Source organism: Anser anser, assembly GCF_964211835.1.
Source record: "Anser anser genome assembly, chromosome: Z".
NCBI classification, from domain to species: domain Eukaryota; kingdom Metazoa; phylum Chordata; class Aves; order Anseriformes; family Anatidae; genus Anser; species Anser anser.
In genome coordinates this window covers 77,509,468-77,529,392 of record NC_139723.1, presented here as the reverse complement: position 1 = coordinate 77,529,392, position 19,925 = coordinate 77,509,468, and the positions used below count along the sequence as shown (strand labels likewise).

The following is a 19,925-nucleotide window of genomic DNA, read 5'->3' as shown; positions in this document are numbered from 1 at the left end:
TAAATTTGAGTAGGCCCTGCTTGCCAAGGAAAGCAGGCTGCCTGTAGTCGCTTACCAGCCTACCAATTTCCATGGCATGTGTGAATTTGGTTCTCTAGATCATTTAAAAGTGTAGCTCCATGTGCATCTTTTATATGTAGAATATTAGTAAGAGTGGTTTGTCCCATGCTACCTATTCTAGTAGCTGTAGTGTCTTAAATCATTTTGTCTGTCCATATATATATACATATTATATATATGTATATATATGTATATATATATTATATATATGCATTATACATATATATATATGTATATGTATACCAAATCAGCAAAATATCCAGGTTACCAGTGCCTACCCTCTTACCTTTACGGAAACTGCTGCAGATCTCTGGTTCTACTCTTAGGTGAGGATTTTTGCCAAATCCATGCCACAAGGAAGCTGTGGGGATAAGCCCACCTTCACTTGCCAGTGGCAGTGACTGGATGCTCTGCAGGCATGTGCACAGTCTGCTCTGAGGTAGCTCAGATGCTCAGCCTTGAGATGGGGAAAATGCCTTTTTTTTAAAGTGGTTAAACAAGTTTGGTTTATCATTAAGTTGCGTTTGCAGTGTACTGATTCTTCGTGTTCTTACTGAATGTGATAACAGCAAAGAGAATGGTGTTCTAAGGAGGCTTTCTGTTCCTGTTTACTTTCTGTCATTGCTGGTGAGATTTTTTAATCCTTTTTCCTCTTGATTTTCCAGGCCAGCAGGTGGTCTCTATGGTATTGATAGCATGCCTGATCTCCGCAAAAAAAAGCCAATTCCACTTGTCAGTGATCTGGTAAGAGATTTTTCTTCTGCTACACAGTCACTGGTGCAAGTGGCTTTATTTTTTGACATATGATAATGTTCATTGTCACTTCAAAGAGTTGTAAGTTTCCTACTTAGTTAAATTAATTCTTACAAAAAAGGTTTAAGGAGCTGTGCTTGGAAAAATCACTGAGAACAAGGTATGGTTTCATACAGTGTTGCATTCATTTGGCAGAATTAAGATATTTTTCATGTTCATCTTCCTTCTTTTTCTACACAGAATATTTGATTATTTTTGGGCCTGCATTATTTTTAAATATTTTCCTAAAAATCACATACTTTGTGGAAAGTTATGATGTCCATGTGAGATTTGGCAACTTTACAGAAGGTTGGAATTTGAGAGGATAGATAAACGAACATATGTGCTTGGATTTTTTTAAAGTAATTTGAAATATTGCCAGTGGGCTCCTGTGCTGGGGAAGCAAAAGAACCAAGAAAGTAACGAAGACAAGTTTCTTATGGTTGTGTGATATGGTGAAATAAGTCTTCTCTGGGACAAATGGTTTTCTGTTGTCTGTGTGATCAGTACACGTAGCACACTCATAGTTGGGAGAGATGCTGTAACATCTGAAAGACCAAAGTTTCTGTATCCTGCAATTCCTGTGAAAAGATGCATACAATTCTCTCTGCCAGCTTATGCATGGGAGGCCTAATGTGTCTTATCTGCTTGTGTCTTCTAAACCTGTGCAATGATGGCATTAACTTGTGTTGCTTCCTTTGTATGCTTTCATTCTCTCTCTCCACAGGCCATGGTAAGTGGTGCTAAAGACAATCTAACAAGCCTTTACCAAAACCAAAAATTGTTATACCTTATTTTCCCTCTGCTCTTATGCTTTTTATTTTGAACCTGCAGTATTGCAGTGCATGCATATTCAACACTCTGTCCTGGTACATCACTGATGGAATGAACGTTTTGGTCTGTCTTCAAATAGCATAAATCAGCATAACTGAGTCTCTGATGGGATTTGATGATTTCAAAATAGATATTGCTGGCTTTAATTTCTTTCTCAGCCTTCATCTTTGTATAGCAGTGTTAGGTGATGCAAAGGCAGGTCCTGTGCTGCGCAATGGTGCAGAACGGCGTGGGTGTGATGTGAAAGGGTCAGTTTTCAGGGAAATATGCTGTTCATTGCATTCAGTGATGGCCAATGAATGTGACTTACCAGCACATTCAAACCTGCTCCCAACCCACCCTTTGTCCTGTTTGTATCCTTTCACTGTTGCATTTGGGAGTGTTGTGTATGTTTTTAAACTGACAAAATAATCTCCTTTTGTTTATGAATAAAGTTAAATATAGAAGATTGAGTCCCACGTAATTATCTTAGGCAATACCAGTGTTACCATTGCTACCAGAACACAGAAGTGAACCCAGTTATCATTATTACCAGAGAAACAAATAAAAATTTGAGACTGCCTGTGGGCAGATGAAAACTAGTTGGAGACCTCCCAGAGTATGCATTCAACTCTTTTGAGATGTGAGCTATCATTTAAGAAAGTAACTTCAGTGTAGTAGGCTTGGTATCTGGCATGACAGAGTGCCTTTGCTCACATCTTTGGGGATGTAGTACCAGTGCATTTCTGAACGTTGGTAGTGAATAACAAATTTTCTTCCTTTTAGTCACTGGTTCAGTCCCGGAAAGCTGGAATTACCTCAGCAATGGCCACTAGAACATCTCTCAAAGATGAAGAGCTGGTAAGTGGGAGGGTTGCTTGGCTCATGTTAACTTTCAGTAAGCAAATTAGGGGAGTTTGGCTCTCTGGAATGCAGAGCCAGCTTCACAGATGTCTAGAAATATAGATGCAAAGCTGCTTGTATCATTTGTTTACAGAAACTAAACATGTAAAAAGTAACATTTTATATGTTAGGTATGAACCTAAAAAATACAAACTTACTTCCTTCTGTGTTATCTACTATGGGAGACAGTGTGCAAAACTTGCTTTATGTAAAGTATTCCTCATCCACAAACTTTAATTTCTTCCATCTCTTCCACTTTCTTTTAAATGTCTGGAAAAACATTTTTGAAAGTATGTTCTCTACTGTCACTAGTAGAATTTGGATAAATTTGGCTGCTTCAAATGTGTAGATAAACTGCACTGTTCATGCCTTTTCCCTAAAAGCCATGTGTTAACTAGCAAAAACAGGTTCAGTCACCTTCCTGGATGTTGGTTTATGTGTGTTCTTGTATTTCAGAAATCTCATGTCTATAAGAAGACCTTGCAAGCCTTAATTTACCCTATCTCTTGTACAACCCCACACAACTTTGAGGTGTGGACAGCCACAACTCCTACCTACTGCTATGAATGTGAGGGGCTGTTATGGGGTATTGCACGGCAGGGAATGCGCTGCGCTGAATGTGGAGTCAAATGCCATGAGAAGTGCCAAGACTTGCTCAACGCTGACTGCTTACAGAGTGAGTAGCAGTTTTGCTGCTTTCTGTCCCAAGAGGTACAGCGGAGCGTGGCTGTTCAAGAAGTGTTACAAGAGCTTTCCTAAATATAAAGGTGATACCTGAGTGATTAGTGAAGATGTATTTGTTAAAATGACTGTTTTTTCAGAAAAGGTACCATTAGTCTAAACCTGCGCCCATCACTCTATGGATGCAGCTCCAGTGATGCAGGAGAACTTCTTTGCAATGTTGTACTTTGTGTGCTTTAAAGGAAGGCTTAGTTATTGACTCTTTCACATATATATATTTTTTTGTTTTATCCTGTGTAATGTGTTTAATCTCTCTCTGTGTCAGCTCAGGTGGTGTGTTTGCTAGCATTTCCTGCACAGAAGAGAGGCAGGAGGTCTGGTGAATAGGCTACTAAGCTGGATATTCTGACTTTTGTTCTGTCCATCGCGCCCTGGTATCCTAGTCAAGTTTTATTTAAATGTTCAGTCTGTGTTACTGGATTTTAAGCAGTGGGTTCCTGCTTAACGGATACTGCCCATGGACTTAGCCAGGATTCTCTATGCCAAGTGTGGATTGTCAAGGCATGTTGCCATTTGAATAGGAGAGCCCTGTGGTCGAGTTGCTATAGAGACCTGAATCTGAATGAGTACGGATGATGGGTCAGATAGGAAGGTATTATTTAAGCGTATGGGCAGTATCTCATCTTACTACTAGTAGTTCTGTTTATTTTGTTTTTCTGCACGTTTATTTTGTTTTTCTGCAGCGTTCAAAACCTGAGCCCTCTCTTCAAAGAAAGCAAAGAGCTAATAATTTGCATAGTAAAAGAGACCTTGCACATACAATGGAGAAGTTTAAAAGGATTTGATTTTTCTCTTTTTTTTTTTTTTTCTAAAAAAGAGAGAAAAAGTATGATTTTAGGCATCTGGTTTAGTCAGATTATTTTTATTTGCTCCTAAAACAGTTTCTTGATTTGGTCTCAAATTTATATTCCTGCTTGAGAGCAAAATATCTTAGCCTAAATGGAATAGAAGTTTCCACTGTGTAAGTGTTAAATCTTGAGTAGGAAGGTGGGGCTGCTTCTGTTCACTCTTGATTTTTTTGGTGTTCCAGCTTGAAGTCAGAAAGAATCAGAAGTTTGCGATGTAAAAAACAGCTTATTGAAAATCCCTGTCAGCAATTATAGGAGTATAGGGAGTCAAATCCCGTACCTATCTCAGACTCTAGTTATTTGGAAAATCCAGAATGGATGATCCAGCAAGGGATACTAAAGAATCATAGGTCACTCGTTTTTCTTAAAGCTTATCGTGACACCTTACATAGACATTGTTGCTGCTTGTATTTTTGATGTGTGCAGAGTTTTAAATAAGTCATAGTTAGGACTGATGATCTATGATAAGTTTGTAGAGCTCACCAGAACCATATGCTAACTTGTGATTTTCAGTATTTGAGATGAAAAGCTGTTGATATGTGTATCCGGGCTTAATTCAGATGCACACCCAAGATGTTGCAGTGTCATGATGGAGTCATGATATCTCAGTATGGGAAAATGCTATTGACAGCAGAGGAAAATTAGTTTTGCATGAGCAGCAGTGATGAAACAGGCACAAAGCTGTATGGAGGAGAAGCAATGAAGTCAAAAACAATAGAAGGAAAACTAAGTTTAACTAATGACAAAGAGGAAAAAAGTATTCCTGCAGAGGGCAGCTGTGGCAATACATGTGCAAGAAGGAGGACTTCAGACTGGGATGGGTACTGGGCAGAGGTCAATTGTAATGGAGAAATTGTGTGAGATATGAGTTTGCTTGTTCATCTTTCAAAAGCGAGGCTTGGCAGTGTGGAACACGAGGACAGGAATGATGCTGTTTCAGGAACCTAAGAATAGCCAAACTGGGACTGTCCCGATATCATCTTTCTAAAGGGATGTGATGGAGCACAAGGCAGAGGTGTAAGACATGCAGTGAAGAGCTGCTGTGATGCTATGTTTAATAGCAGACAGTGAGGGCTTTGTAAATTTGTCTAATCCTTCTTTGAACCTTTTTATACCTGGAGTATGGTGGGGAAGAGGGAGATGTACAGCAGTGAGGAAAATGGTCTGTTTAAGCTTACCATTTACAAAATTAAACATGGAATAAATTCGCTTCAAGAAAATTAAAGGTGGAAGCTCCAAGACAACTTCAGTGATGAGAACAGGGAGTCTGTGGAACAGCCTCTGAAAAATAACAGTGGGGGCAGCTTATCTAATCTCTGGTTGGAGTTAAATAAGTTTGTGCAATGGGCTGTGGGATGTGATGATGGCAAAAGACTGCACTTCTGTGTAGAACAGAGGTAGCAACTGGAACCAACTCTGCTTTTCAGATACAGTGAAGTATCAGATAATATCTTGTTATTTTATTCACTGGATTGCAGATGTTTGCTTTTCACATTTTCTTTCAAATTGTAAAGACAAGATACTCCAGCATGGAGAGTTAAAAAAAACAAACAAACAAAAAAAAAACAGGGGAAGAAAATGAGAGTGTGCTGGGCTCAAAACAGGTGAAGAACACATAGAAAGGTAAAAACAATAACAAACCAAACGAATGCAGCCCCACGAAACTTCACAGACTCCGTTATTTGAAAACTGCCCAGCATCAGAACAGGGGAGTTGCAGAGACCATGAGCTGGAGCTATGAAGCTACCAATGTGAGAGTAATAGGTATCATTGTCTGGGGTGGAGACAGAAGGGAAATTGAAGACGTCAATTGTATAATTAAAAAGCAGAGAAGACAGAGGAAAGACGGTGCTGGGAAATTAAGATAATACTACAGCCAATATGTGGATGTGCTGCTGGGCTGGGAAAACAAATGTTATTGATACTAGAAATCTAGTATAAGGCTTTTTCAGGAAACTGTGTTCTTTCTTTTGGCATGTTCATGCTAAAATTCTTCTAACTGGAACCCACAAGGCCAGAAGAAGATGGGAAAAAAATGAATTATTTTTTTTATATGCTTGACAGAGCATAGACTGTGCTTGAGGAATGAGAAATGGGTGCTTCTGGAGCCCAAGCAATAGTGTAGAGATCCAATAAGTCTGAATCTGAAGTTTCTCATATAGTGAACTTGAGGGGTTTCTTCCTAAAAGAAGTTTTACTATTGCTGGTGGGGATTTTTTTTTCTTTTTTTTTTTTTCAATAAAAAAAATCCATGTTTTCAAAATGTATCATCACCTGAGCATCTAATAAAGGCTTCCAGGAAACGTTGCATTGGAAGAGTAAAATGAGTTTTCAGGCTGGTAACAAGTACAGTTCTATTGATTGGGTCTTAATGCCTCAGGATGTATCTTCATTCAAGTCTGTGCAAGTCTTCCTGAAAATGTTGCATTGGAGTAAATTGAATTTTCAGGCTGCTCACAAATTCTGTTGTCTATATTTTGAATTTTGGTGTAGATGCTTTGGGACCTTAGAATCAGGATGTGATGTTTATCCATCTGCTATGCTTCAGTGCTTTTCTGTGGGAAATAAATGGCTCTCTCTCCCCAAGTCTATGAGAATTCAGTTTGGTTACTTCTTCTAAGGGCTTTTTACTTACCGTCTCTATTTTAAGAAACTGAGTATCTGATACAGTGAACAAATGTGTGAGACTGTAGTGATAAGATACTCAAATTCAGCAGTGCTTTGTTGGAGTTTGAAACAAAATCCACTTGTGTAAAATTGGGTGCTGCTTCTCTATTGAAGCTAATTTGCTCATCATGTCTATGGAAATGCCTCAATACCTTTGTCTGGGAGGCAAATGAGAATGTGTTTAGAATGTATTTCCAGGAAACATTGCATCCAAGGAATGACACCCAACAGAGATGAAAGGTATCAATCTTTTATCTGAATTTTCTTTAAGAACAAAAAAGCAAAAGCTGCAACTTTCAGCCTCCCAGCTCTTAGGGTTCAGCATTTTTGTTTTGTTTTGTTTCAAGTATTGTGTGATGGGACATGCCTTGCAGATCAGTTCAACAAGGCTGTTCCATGGATTGGCAGTGTTTGAAATGCAGTAAGGATAGAATTATCTGTGGCATGTGTACTGCAGCCATCTGGTTAATGGCTCTGTTGGCACCAAGCTGTTATTCTGAGAGCATTAAAATACTAAGTTTCTGTATTCTAGGTACTTTCAGGATACTATTCTGATGATCGAGAACTTTACCTTTTCTTTATAAGATCGTAAATACTTGCTCTAGGGAAGATGCTCTCTCTTTATCTTTCACCTGTTCTTGGAGTTACTGGAGGTCTCCGCTGTTTGGGTACAATTCCTTTCTTGCTTGGCTGGAAATGGATGGAGAGGTTTCTTTGGTTGGTTGGTTTTTATCTATCCTCATAGCATATAAAGCTTTTGAAAAACGGGGGCTTTGTCTCTTGCCCTGGGCACCAGTGTAGTACTAACTGAAATACAGACAGTTGGGAATTGTTGATATCAAAGGAAGCCTTATGATGGCTGAGGATGGATGTGTAGGATGCAGATAAGTAGGCAGAATAAGGAAGAGGATGGAAGGGAAGGACATTACACTAGTGAGATACTGACAAAAGGGAGTTGGACAGTTCTGGACTAGCATTTGGAAAGCCTTAGTATTCTGCTTCTGCAAGTATATGTCTTGTTTCCCAGCAGTGATGCTAATCTAAGTCCTCAATAGACTACAGTTAAACCTAAGGAAAGAACTTACCCTGGGATATCAAAATCCGGTTCTCTGGAGATCTGAAAAATGAGGAATTGAGATCTCAAGCTTCAAACTTCTGTTGAACATGAGATCTGTGTTGTATGATTAGTTATATTAGTGCTGGTTTATGGTGTACTGGAGCAACAAACCTGGTGAACCTTCCATGAGCTATGAGGACTGCGGTGCTGAATGCCCCGCTTGGTACTGTTTTGTCTCCTGGGGCTTTGGTTCACCGCTGGAACTGTTCAGCACTTTTTTACTCAGAACTGGAAGTCTGGCATGTTTGTTGGGTTTTGGATGAGAAAGCTCTGTATTGCACTCTGAACAGATTGCATTCCAGAGACTGGCTCTGTGAGTGGACTGTTAGGGAGACCAATAAGTCACTCTTGTGATAATCATCTTGGCTTCGGCGTTGAATGATGATTAGGCACCATGGTGATGAATGCTTGTTTGCTTCCAGAATCCTGTGCAGGAAAATATTTGCACAGAAGGAAGAAGGATACCTTTATTTGAAACCCGAATATCTATTTTAAGTTTCATGAATATATAATTTCTAAGCATTATCCGCCTACTGAACAGCTGTCTTCTATCCTGCTAGTGTTGCTTTCTTGACTTTTTCCTCTTAAAGCATGAGATAACAGCACTGGCAGTTTACTAATAGCTGTATCAATACCATTCCCATTATAGTCGTACTTGCTTTCTGTTTCCAGTTATAAATTGACTCGTGATTCATTCCTAGGGAGGAAGAGATAAGGAAAGCCCAGTACCATTTATACAGTACTATACATGTCTATACACAGTACTTGTATAGTCCCTTGCCTTTTTATTGCCATTTACAGAACTACTTGAAAAGCTGCACCACTGGCCTGCACTTTTTTTGCAGCTGAATGAATATGATCCAAGTTCAGCTGCAGGAGAAGCAACTGTGACCTTCCAGTGCAGTGACATACATTGGGTTTATATGACATATGTTTTGTGTAATTAATCCTCTGATAGTTATTGTGGAAACCATGGTGGTTTTGTACCAACAAGCAGATGTCAAAATTAAGAACAGGTATGTTGTTGTGACAGAGGGTTTGTCTGTTCTTTACTCTGGTAGTCTGTGTAGTTAAACACAGTGTCTGATCCTGGTTTTTGCACTGCAGTTCATGTGTAACTCCTGCAGGGAGACAAATATCTCTCCTGTGAAGGAGTAGTGGAACCTTTTTTCCTGATAAATCATCTGGGCAGAGTGGGGGAGCAGCATGGATGGAGATGGGCAGTTACCTCTGAAAGTCATGAAACAGAGCCAAGCCTTAGAGGTGATGAAAGAGGGATGTCTAGAGGTCTGTGCGGCATGGCTTGCATCTCTTGTAATTCAGGATGCCACGGGCAACTGCTAGACCTGAAGCAAGTCATGGTGAATGGCTCCACTATGCAAGGTCTCTGGAGGTAGTGGAGATGTGAAATATGTTTTTAGATTATAAACAATTATTCCATTTATCTATGTTTGCTGTCAAAAGCCTATTTGATGCTTCTGGAGTGCTTGCCATTAAGGCAATGATGCAGACCACAACGCTCCAAAATTGTGTTACCTCTGGTCCCATCTGTGTGACCAGCAGTGAAACATTTATGTTTGCAAGCTGCCTGGCTAATAATTTCTTTAGAAAATGTTTCTGAAATAAGAGTACTCACTCATTTATGACACTAGCCCTTAATGTTTGAGTTTGGTTCTTCATTACCGTAAGGTCGGGTCAGAAACAAACCCTGTCCTGCCCTTTCTTGGTATTGTTACAGATTTCAGAATTCCTCATAGGAAAAGCTACTTTTTCAACTTGGCCTCTTACAGTTTCTGTAGCTCTGTGTATACTGTACAGAGTCCACCTCCATCCCTGAAAGACCTAGTTCTGTTAACGCTGAATAGCATTTCTTATCTGAAGTTCAAAGTATAGCCCCTGGTATCATTTCAATTTCATATTCCTTTAATAAGTGTTGGGTCTACAGCTGGATGATTGTCTGATACAAGCATCACTTTGGGTAGTGGTAGTTCTTCATCAACGGTGAGTGAAGACAGCAGGGACTATATAATTAATTCCAGTATTTTGATTTCATTTCATCTTAAGCCAACAATAGGAAACTCTGGGGCCTTTTCTCAGATAAATTTTATTGTACTAAATGGAATACTGAACATCAAGCCTCTAGCAAATAGAATAAAAAAAATAATTATCAGGTAATGCAAAGTTATGGCTTGCTTTATACCCAGGTCTTTAATAGCTTACCTTCGTATGCAGTGTTCTTAATGAAATTCTGAAACTTCAGTGGTCACAGTCTGTTCCAAACTGTGTTTTTATTCTTTTCAGTTTGGATGGTGGAAGTTATAATTGAGTTTTGTTTCTTTATTGAAGTGAATTTAGTAACGGTGAAAAGTATTAGATTGAAGGTCCTAGAAATAGATGTCTTTAGGCAATGTTAGTCACTGGGCACGCTGTTGAGCCTGCTAATGAGGTTCCCTGTTATGATGTACTGCTGGGGGTCCTTTATGAGGGTGCATTCACAGAAGTTTGTCCCTGTTTGGTCACTAACTGCTGAAACTCTCTTTGTGTGCAAAATAGTAAAGACTTGTGTTAAGGTGCTCCAAATATCATATTTGTGCACTTATTCTAGAGGAAAACAATTTTTGGGTGTCTTTGTGACTGATGGCTGCCTTTACACAGACTTGCTCCTGCTTTAACACATTTTTAAGGTAATTCATTCAGTATTTGGTGAACAGCTGGTGAAGGTCATTTTTCTAGGACAAGGCTTAATATAAGGTATCTGAGAAAAAACAAGCATGCAAAAGCATATTAAACTAAACTGAAATAATGTCTGAATGTGTTCACAGGACTTTTGTCTTGGTTTAACCGTATCTGATTTAAGGTCATAACTTGAAATCCCTTAAATGCAGACTGCGTGTAGAAAGATGGTGTGTAGTCTGAGTCCTGTATTTCATTTCACACCCTTTCATTTCTGCCCTGTTAGCTCACATCAGTGGTTTTATTAACTCATTCCTCACATCTGACACAACAGTCTGTGGTTGAGTTCTGACAGCAAACACGGCTGTCAGAATTGAATAGGGAATAGTTGATTGTGGGAGCATTCTTATCTCGTAATCAACTTTTAAAATTTGTAAGAGGTATGCAAGTGATCAGAGGCCTCTGTTAAAGCAAAATGATGAGAAGAGGGGGCATGCTGATGTCTGCTGTTACAGTGAACTTCATTTCTGGATCTTTCTCAACTGCAATGGTGTTTGACTTGAGCCTGTTTTCAGGAGAGCGATCTCATCCTAGATTGTAGAAGAATATGGACATTCCCCTTCCATTATCTCCTCCCAGCTGTATGTGGTCCAAGTTTTCTTTCATGTATGTTGAAATGGAGGGTCTGACTGTAAACGTCGATAGTAAGAGGCATCATGTGGAGGGTAACTCATGGCTTTGATCCTGCCATCTATTCAGTGAAGCATGACTTGGTGTGTTTGCCTGTTTCTGATGAGCGTTGTTTACTTCCTGATGCACAGGAGCAGCAGAGAAGAGCTCAAAGCATGGAGCTGAAGACAGAACCCAGAATTTCATCATGGCCATGAAAGATCGTATGAAAATCCGTGAGCGAAACAAGCCAGAGATCTTTGACTTGATTAGAGATGTGTTCTGTGAGAGCAAATTGACACATGCCCAGCAGATGAAGACGGTGAAGCAGAGCGTTCTTGATGGCACCTCAAAATGGTCAGCAAAGATCACGATCACAGGTGAGTGAAGGGAGGCACAGGTTCCATCATTCTTGCTTGGGGCCATAAGGTAAGGAAGAGTTGGTGTGAAGCTAGAAAGAGCAGACTTCCCCTTCTCTTCTTGGAGTACAGGTAGCAAGTGGAGATGCTCCTGCCCCAGGTGTTGTAATGTACCGTGAGATGAGGCTCATCAGAAAAACTCTGAGTGATATTCCTCTTTCTTTGGCCAGGCTGATTTGCCAGGCTGATTTGCTGCTTCATGTGGTGTGTGGACACAGTATTATTGGCAAATGGTGATAACCCTTCTTTTTTGTTTCCAGTGATGTGTGCTCAGGGTCTGCAAGCCAAAGACAAGACTGGTTCCAGCGATCCATATGTAACTGTTCAAGTTGGTAAAACAAAGAAGAGGACAAAAACAATTTTTGGGAATCTTAACCCTGTTTGGGAAGAGAAGTTTTATTTGTAAGTACTCTTACAAGGACTCTAACCCCTGTTTTGCCTGTTTATATGATCTTTACTTTGACAGTTATGCCGTCTTTGTCACTATGCATTCCCACACTGCCTGTAATGTATGAAGGTTTCATTTCTGCTTGGCGTTGTGTTCTGGAGGGTTGATGTCTGTAATAATGTACATAGTGCACACTTGTCCGCTTCATCTTTCTTGCTTTTGTATAGATAAATTGTCTGCTCTGTGAGCATTCTTACATTAATGTTTCTAGAGAAAGATAAAGAAAGGAACATCTTTAATTTGGTGACTTTTTTTCCTGTATAATAGAAGTAGTTTCAAAATTCTTTGGAATATAAAAGAGTGAAGTTTGTATAAAAGGCTGAGCAAACTTTCTGTGACCTGCTGCTGTGACTTACTATTGGTGTTTGACCAACAAAGGTTAAAGGTAGCTATTTGTTTGTCACTTGTCTGCAACACTACCATCTCTCCCTTTAGTTCAGGAAAATCAGTGTAACAATAACTTGAGGGATTATCTGCTTTCAAGATGAGCGATGTATCCATGTCTGAATTGAAAAGAAAGGCTGGAGGCACATTTTTTTTTAAAGTATCAAATATGCTCAAAAGACTGAAGAATGTATTATTCCATCCTGCTTTTATTGAATAAGTAAACACTATCCTCAGTTTATCATTGAACACAATACAACAGAAAAGGGAGATGTGAAATCTACTGGGTAAGTAGTTTCTGAAGATTCTGGATGATCTCTTTCAACCCCAGACATCTTTATTTCTTCTCTTTTTTTCCCCCTCCTTGTTTTTCCCTAAACTGCTTGAAGTGAGCTCTCTGCAAGCTGAAATTATATATTAAAATCAAGCTTATATCAATCTAACTTTGTCTTTAAAATGCACAGTCCAAACAAAATTATTTTAAAGTAGTTTTGAGATCCTCATTAACATCAGAAATATCTCAGTGCTATTTTGAGAGAGTAAGCTCTTGGGCTTTTATTTATTTATTAAGTTTATTCTTACTTTAATCCAAAGTAATGGAACTTCTTGGTAAGTAGTAAGTATGGTTAGATGCCATTTGGTTAACTCTAGTCACAATAGCAGCAAGTCTGTGGGAGCCTTAAGGACCTTGATTTACCATGCCAAGTAGTTACCATGGTATTTGCAGTGTGTTCCCTTCTAATTTTAGGAGCTTCAACAAATACTATGTTTAAAGATAGATAGCACAACGTGATAAATGTCACAGTTTTAACAGCGCTGCTGTTTAGATTTTATCTGTGTCTATGATTCAGCAGATAATATGCTGCTGGGCATTCGAGTTGATGCTACTTTGAATCTTATCTGTGTCTAGGTGGTTGCTTTAATTGCCTTGGAATAGCAGGAAGAGGTAAATGAAATGAGGACTGTATCCAGATCAAATGCGGGAGATCACTCAGTACTGGCATCCATGTGTTGTTTTATTGGTTGATGTCAAAGCTCAACATATGCTGGATGAGGAGAGTCATTTAGAAGTGTGTGCAGTGCCAGTCTTTTTACGTGCCTTTTTTTTGTTTTTTCTCCCCGTGTATGGGTCATTTTCTTAGAGCTTACTACTCTTAAAATTGCTGAAATCTTCTACCCTCCATAATCCAATGGAAAGTTAAATCCACATATGCGTGACAGCAATACCCATTACTTACCAAGCTTTTTTACAAGAGATTGCCAGGACAACTGAGGTGCTCAGTTTTGAGGGTTGAGGGTGCATGTGTTTATTATTTAAAGTTAACTTGTTACAGTGGGAGAAAGATGTGCTGGTAGTTATTAAAAGCCTACCTAACAGCAGACACATGAAAAATCTGATGTTCAGAACACTAAAATATTTCAGTGGGTGTAAGATACACAAGTAGAGAGAGGTCAGGTCAGTAATGTATAGGTTATTAATTGCTGTTCCTCTACTGCTTGTCTTGTTGGACAGATTTGTTTGCAGCTGGTGTTCATTAGGTCCCCAGTGTCTTTTATGGGATCACAATTCCACCATCTTTTCAAAAGTTGGTTATGGAATCAAAAACCTGTGTGTATCAGTTGTCGTAGTGCTATTGTAATCCATGACATAAGCTGAGGCAGATTGCATACAGCTGAGCAATACAATAATTTCCACAGACTCAGTAAAGTTTATTAAAAGCAGCTTAAACAAGTTTTAAAAATTTTAAGGCTGCAATAACTATTTGAAATAGCTTCTTTGTGCTTATTTACAGTGGTGGAAGGAAAAGTACATTAACTTAAAGCCATATTTAAGGAGATGTTGTGGTAGTTTTGACCCCATTTGGAAGTCTAAATTTAGAACTGTATTTTAGAAAAGACAAGGTTGAAAAGACTTTGGGTTTTCATTATAAGCACTATTTAGGTCATTAGTAGGCTATGTCCCTTGGGCTTCTGCTTAGATTAATGACCAGTTCTTGGAGCATGTTCATCACCAAGCAGGTGTCTTGTTTCTTTCTGAAAATCATCTTTTTGTATATTTTCATCCGTACCTTTAGGAAATATGTTACAGAGAATTTGTCTTTCGTTGAAGTTTGAAGACCTATGAAAATACAAGGAGCTGATCTTTCTGCTCAGTTCGAAGTGTTGCAGGCTTGATGCAAAGACTCCCCATATATGGTGCCTGGCAGGATGAAGCTTGATAGGGGACTCCAGACATTGCTGAAATAAAAAATAAAAATAAAAATAAATGTGTCAGCAAGCACTAATGAATTGTGCTTCCCTTGGCTTTACATTCCATTCCTGTTTTGTTATAATCCCAGATCCCTTTCCTTATAGCTATATTGAGCAGGCTAATAGGTATCCTTCTTCATTTGCCCTGTAGACTTATCTTCTGTGCCCTCAGCCTCTCTTGCCCTCAGCTCTGGACAGAAAGCAATGTGTGTCCTATATTCAATTGGTTCTGCGTTGTCTGGGTCAATGGGTACATAAGAGACAGGTGGCTGCCGACTTTCTAAGGATGGTAGCTAGTTTGGAGATCTCTTCTCCATCTAGCTGGTAATTTTTCACAAAGTGCGTTGAAATGCAGAACCTTTGAAAAGAAATTTCCTATGCACTCATTTCCCTAGGAAACAGCCCAGTAATGTGAGAGGGAAGATATTTTTGCAATCTTCAGTGCAATTAAGACAAGGTTTTAATTCTCCATTTAGACATAATTTAGACGATAGGTAGAAAATAGTGGCTTTCTAGTAATCTCTCTTTTTTTGTAAAGGCTGAAGCTGAGCATCCATTTGAACAAGTTACAATGGTAGACAGGTTTTAAGAGTTCCATTTTAATAGAAGAATTGTGGGCTCGGCTAGAGATTTGTTGTCCATACCAGCTTTTTTTTTAGGAAGGACTGCAGTCTTAAATGACGAGCACTAGAAGCTACTGGATGCAAACAGGGTTTTGCTAGGTTTCTTGGCTTAGGCACAAAATGACTCCCTCATTTTAAAGTAAAATCCCCTTAAAGTTGTATTGTCTGAATATATCTGTGCACATTAATGGTGGGTGTGAAATCATTGCCTGGAACAGATTGCACTGTCAGTGGGCAGTTTGCAAGAGGCACGTTTGTTCTCTTACTACAGAAGACTAACTCAGTTAAAGTAATGCGGTGCCTCCTGCTAGCAGATAACCAATATTTTACTAGGACGTGCAGAGCCACAGATGATATACATTCCTGTTAATCCATTGGGAATGGTGCAATTGCATAGCTAACCACTGCGTTGTCACCCAAAAGGTTCCATTTGGTTGCTCAATTTTCCTTTCACCTGCTGAGCTTGTTATCAAGCTCAGCATCTTTCAGTAATCTCTGTGGTTATATGAGATTGTTTCAGTGTTGTTTTTTAGTCTTTACCTTTGGAGACCACCATGTTTATAAATGTTACTGGAACTCTGAAACCTCAGCCTCCTCTGTTCATTGTATGGCAGGGACCATTTGCTTGTCTTGCTTTCTTTATTCTCTAGGTACTGCAGATGCTCAAAATGGCACTCTGATGAAATCCTGCTTGTTTCCCTGCTCAGTGACCAATGTGAAATTTATATTTGAATTAAAGTTGATGCCTCGTGGCAAGCATCTTTTGGGAAGCTGAGTTAATACAGCTAAGGATGTAACGCTCAGAATCACTTTATCTGCTCTTTGTAGTTAGGAGAGCCGCATGATTAATTTGTGCAGTCAGTGTTGTAGCATTGGGTAACGGCAAAATGATTGTACTTGTTCCCCTAAGAAACGAGCTTCATGCAACTAAGAACAGAAAATTCATTTCTTTGTTCTTAGACAGCAACAGCTGGATCTCAAGGCATATTCTTGTGCTGTTGCACTTAACTTATAAACTGCTAAGGATTTTAGCCTTGTTCTCTTACCACTCTGACTTTGCTTTCAGTGTATTTTTTTGCTGTCTTTTTTTTTTTATTCCCTAACTGAAGAGCCTTGGTATCGTTTAAAAATTCATCTGTCCTGCAAAGTTTTGTCATCTATTCCCATTGAGGCTGGCCACAGCAGACCTCCCAGTTGGATGCTGCCATTTCTAGACACTTTCATTTGAACCACACCCAAATCTTCCTGCTTTTTCAGCCAGACCATTTCCTGAAGTGTATTTCCTGAAGTGTATATAGTTACAACTCTTTGTTGGGCTTCTCATACTCGTTACTGTAACTACTCTTTCTGATTTTCCAGAAAACCATTTTTTTTTTTTTTTGGCACTTTGCTCCTCAGAAGCTAAAATGTTCTCAGGTCCTGAAGTCCTGCTGATCTGTTCTTCTGTCCTGTGCATTTTCCCACCTCCTGCACTCTCATCCCCTACTTCTGCAAGCTGCTCTGCCCTTTTTGTCTGTCCTCTACCACTGCATAAAATATTCTCTGCACAAGACTGTGAAACTTTACAGGCCCTTCTTGAGGGCTGCATCTGCAATTGTGCAGAAGGGAAACTGCTCATAGAACATGGCTATATAAATATTCACTAGACTCTTTGAACCATAAATATTTTTTTAATATCAAAGCACAACGAAACTACTTAAATCTGGGCTTGACTTGACCTACTTTTAAATCTGCAAAATGTTGTTGATACCTCTGCTCCCTCACTTAAGTCGTTTGTTCTTGCTATGTCTGCTTCTTGCTTTTTGTCTTTATTAACCTGTCAGCTCTACAAAGCAGGGGCTGTCTTCCTCTCTGTAAGTTGCCAAGCACACAGTAGAGTCATGATTGCACTGGGGCCTCTGGGCTCTCCTGTTCTTCAGGCAGAAGATATGAGAAAACAACATAGTTTAAGAAAACATCTTCATGTGAAATGGGTGTGTTGGATGATAGGGTTGTGTTGGCTTCTTACCTCTCTAATCTATGCAGTGCATTTTAGAGATGGACAATCTAAGTCTGAAGGTAGTATTAACGGAGTGAAACTGAGGTCTGGGTGTATCCTGCAGGGTTAACGTGCTGATAACACCTTTCTTGAGATGAGAAGTTGATTGGAAAGAAATATCCATGCGGATGTGTGTGGTGGTTTTACTGAGATGGGCAGCCAAGCTCCACCACAACGGCTCTCTCACTCCCCCTCCTCACAGGAAAAGGGGGAAGAAAATATGATGGAAAGGGCTCAGGGGTTGAGATAAGGGCAGGGAGATCACTCACCAATTATCCTGATGGGCAAAACAGACTCAGTGTAAGGAGATTAGTAAAATTTATTGTCTGTTACTAACAAGCTAGAGAAGTGAGAAACAAAAGAAACTAAAAACACCTTCCCCCCTTCCACCCTCTTCCACCTCCTCCCCCCAAGCAATGCAGGGGGCAATGGGGGCTGCGGTCTCCGCCGCTCCTTCCCGGTCCCTCTCTGCCCCTGCTCCACGCGGGGTCCCTCCCACGGGATGCCGTCCTTCCCGAACTGAGCCTGCGGGGGCTGCCCACAGGCAGCAGCTCTTCAAGAACTGCTCCCACACGGCTCCGTACCACGGGGTCCATCCCCCAGGAGCAAACTGCTCCAGCACGGGTCCCCCACGGGCGGCAGCTCCCCCCAGACCCCCTGCTCCTGCGTGGGCTCCTCTCCACGGGCTGCAGCTCCGGCCCGGGGCCTGCTCCTGCGGGGGCTCTCCGTGGGCCGCAGCCTCCTCCAGGCCACATCCACCTGCTCCACCGGGGGCTCCTCCACGGGCTGCAGCGTGGAGATCTGCTCCGTGTGGGACCCGTGGGCTGCAGGGGGACAGCCTGCTCCACCAGGGGCCTCTCCACAGGCCGCAGGGGAACTGCTGCTGCCTGCCTGGAGCACCTCCTGCCTCCTGCTGCACTCACCTGGGGGGCTGCAGAGCTGGTTCTCGCTCCTCACTTTCCCAGCTGCTGTTGCACAGCAGGTTTTTTTTTTCTCTTTCTTAAATCTGCTCACCCAGAGGCACAAAAAAACATTGCTTATTGGCTTGGCTCTGGGCAGCGGCCAGGTCTCTGGAGCCTGCTGAAACAGGCCCTTATCTGACATGGATAAGAAGAATCATCTGGATTCTTCTCACAGAAGCCACCTCTGCAGCCCCCTGCTACCAAACCCTTGCCACATAAATCCACTATGATGTGACACAAATGGGCATTAAAAAACCCTTATGGGTATTTACCAGACTCTCTCTCTTCATGACTGTAGATTCTCCAATACGAACTAGTGGTGTCAGAAGGATACAGCTTTTTATTTTGGCACTCACTGTGCTCTAAACTTATTATCCTTATTTTTTTATTTTTTGTTTGTTTGTTTTGTAAACTGCTGGACAGAGTTTTATGGGTGTAAACTTTGTATGTCTTCTGATAGAACCTTGCAAACCTTCGAGGTTGCTGTACCCTCATGAGGGTTGCCATGTCCCTCTAGCATTCCAGCAGTGGGAGGTTAAGTAAGAATCCTGCAACAACTGATTAACCAATTCAGCACAAATGTCTTTTTTTTCTCCACATCAGAGTACAAATCACTGACTTGAAAATATTAGGATCATTTTTAGATGTTTCTTTTACTTTCTGCCTGCTTTTTTGGAGGACAGGATGCACATGCCTTACTCTGTCCCAGACCTCTGACAGCTTCTTAGCGAGTTTGGGCCAACATTCATAGACAGGCAGAGGTCTCAAAGCTATTAAAAAACATAGAAAGTGATTGTTAGAAGTTTCAGCTAGATTAGAGGGATACAAATTATTAACTTCATTGTGGTAGACTATAATGTACATTCTGGAGTTGCCTTTTATGTTTAGCCACCAATATACTGATTAGTGTGCATGTATCAGCATGGCACTGTGCACAGGCATCAGAAGTAACAGCAACTTTGTGTTGTTTCCCCTCAGCCCAGTTGATAGCTGGGCATGGGAAGATGTCAGAGCACTGACAGCACAGGGGGGATATGTTTGAGGCTGGGGAAGGCCAAGGGGGAATGTGGTAGAAGAGCTGGAGATAGAGTGTGGGATAGGGAGCAAGTCAGTAGAACCAGACTCTGCTGGTTCCACTGCTCCTGCAACCACTGGCTTTAGGTAGGAAAACTTAATGGAAATAAATTCACAATTTTAATTTTTTCTTGCAGATTTAGTGTGCTGTTTCCTGAAAATGTTTCTTTGACACCATGAAGTATCAAAGTAACTTTTTTTAACGTAAAATGGCACGACTGCAAACATCAGAAGAACGTAGATACAAAAGAAAAAGTCATTTTCTGAGTCATGCAACAAAGAGAACCTGGTTTCCAGCTCCTCACACTATGAAATGGGCATGAACACGTTTGATAGTTTCTTCCCTATGACAAGGTCTCAAAGAGTTTCTTCTTTGCGTCCTCTTGGGAAAGCTGTGGAGCTCAGCTGTGTGGCAGACTGGGCAGACACATGTATGCACACATT

The 19,925-nt window shown here is 40.5% G+C and overlaps 1 protein-coding gene across 6 annotated transcripts in view; it reads left to right on the top strand.

The window, feature by feature from the left end:
• UNC13B (unc-13 homolog B) overlaps positions 1–19,925 on the top strand; it is a 219,894-nt gene that overhangs the window by 131,166 nt on the left and 68,803 nt on the right. For all 6 annotated transcript variants that reach the window (XM_083818327.1, XM_083818325.1, XM_083818328.1 and 3 more), the window contains 5 exons: positions 726–804; positions 2,452–2,526; positions 3,025–3,244; positions 11,436–11,663; positions 11,963–12,104. In XM_083818327.1, coding sequence (XP_083674453.1) covers positions 726–804; positions 2,452–2,526; positions 3,025–3,244; positions 11,436–11,663; positions 11,963–12,104 — 744 coding nt within the window. The remainder of the gene's footprint in view (positions 1–725; positions 805–2,451; positions 2,527–3,024; positions 3,245–11,435; positions 11,664–11,962; positions 12,105–19,925) is intronic.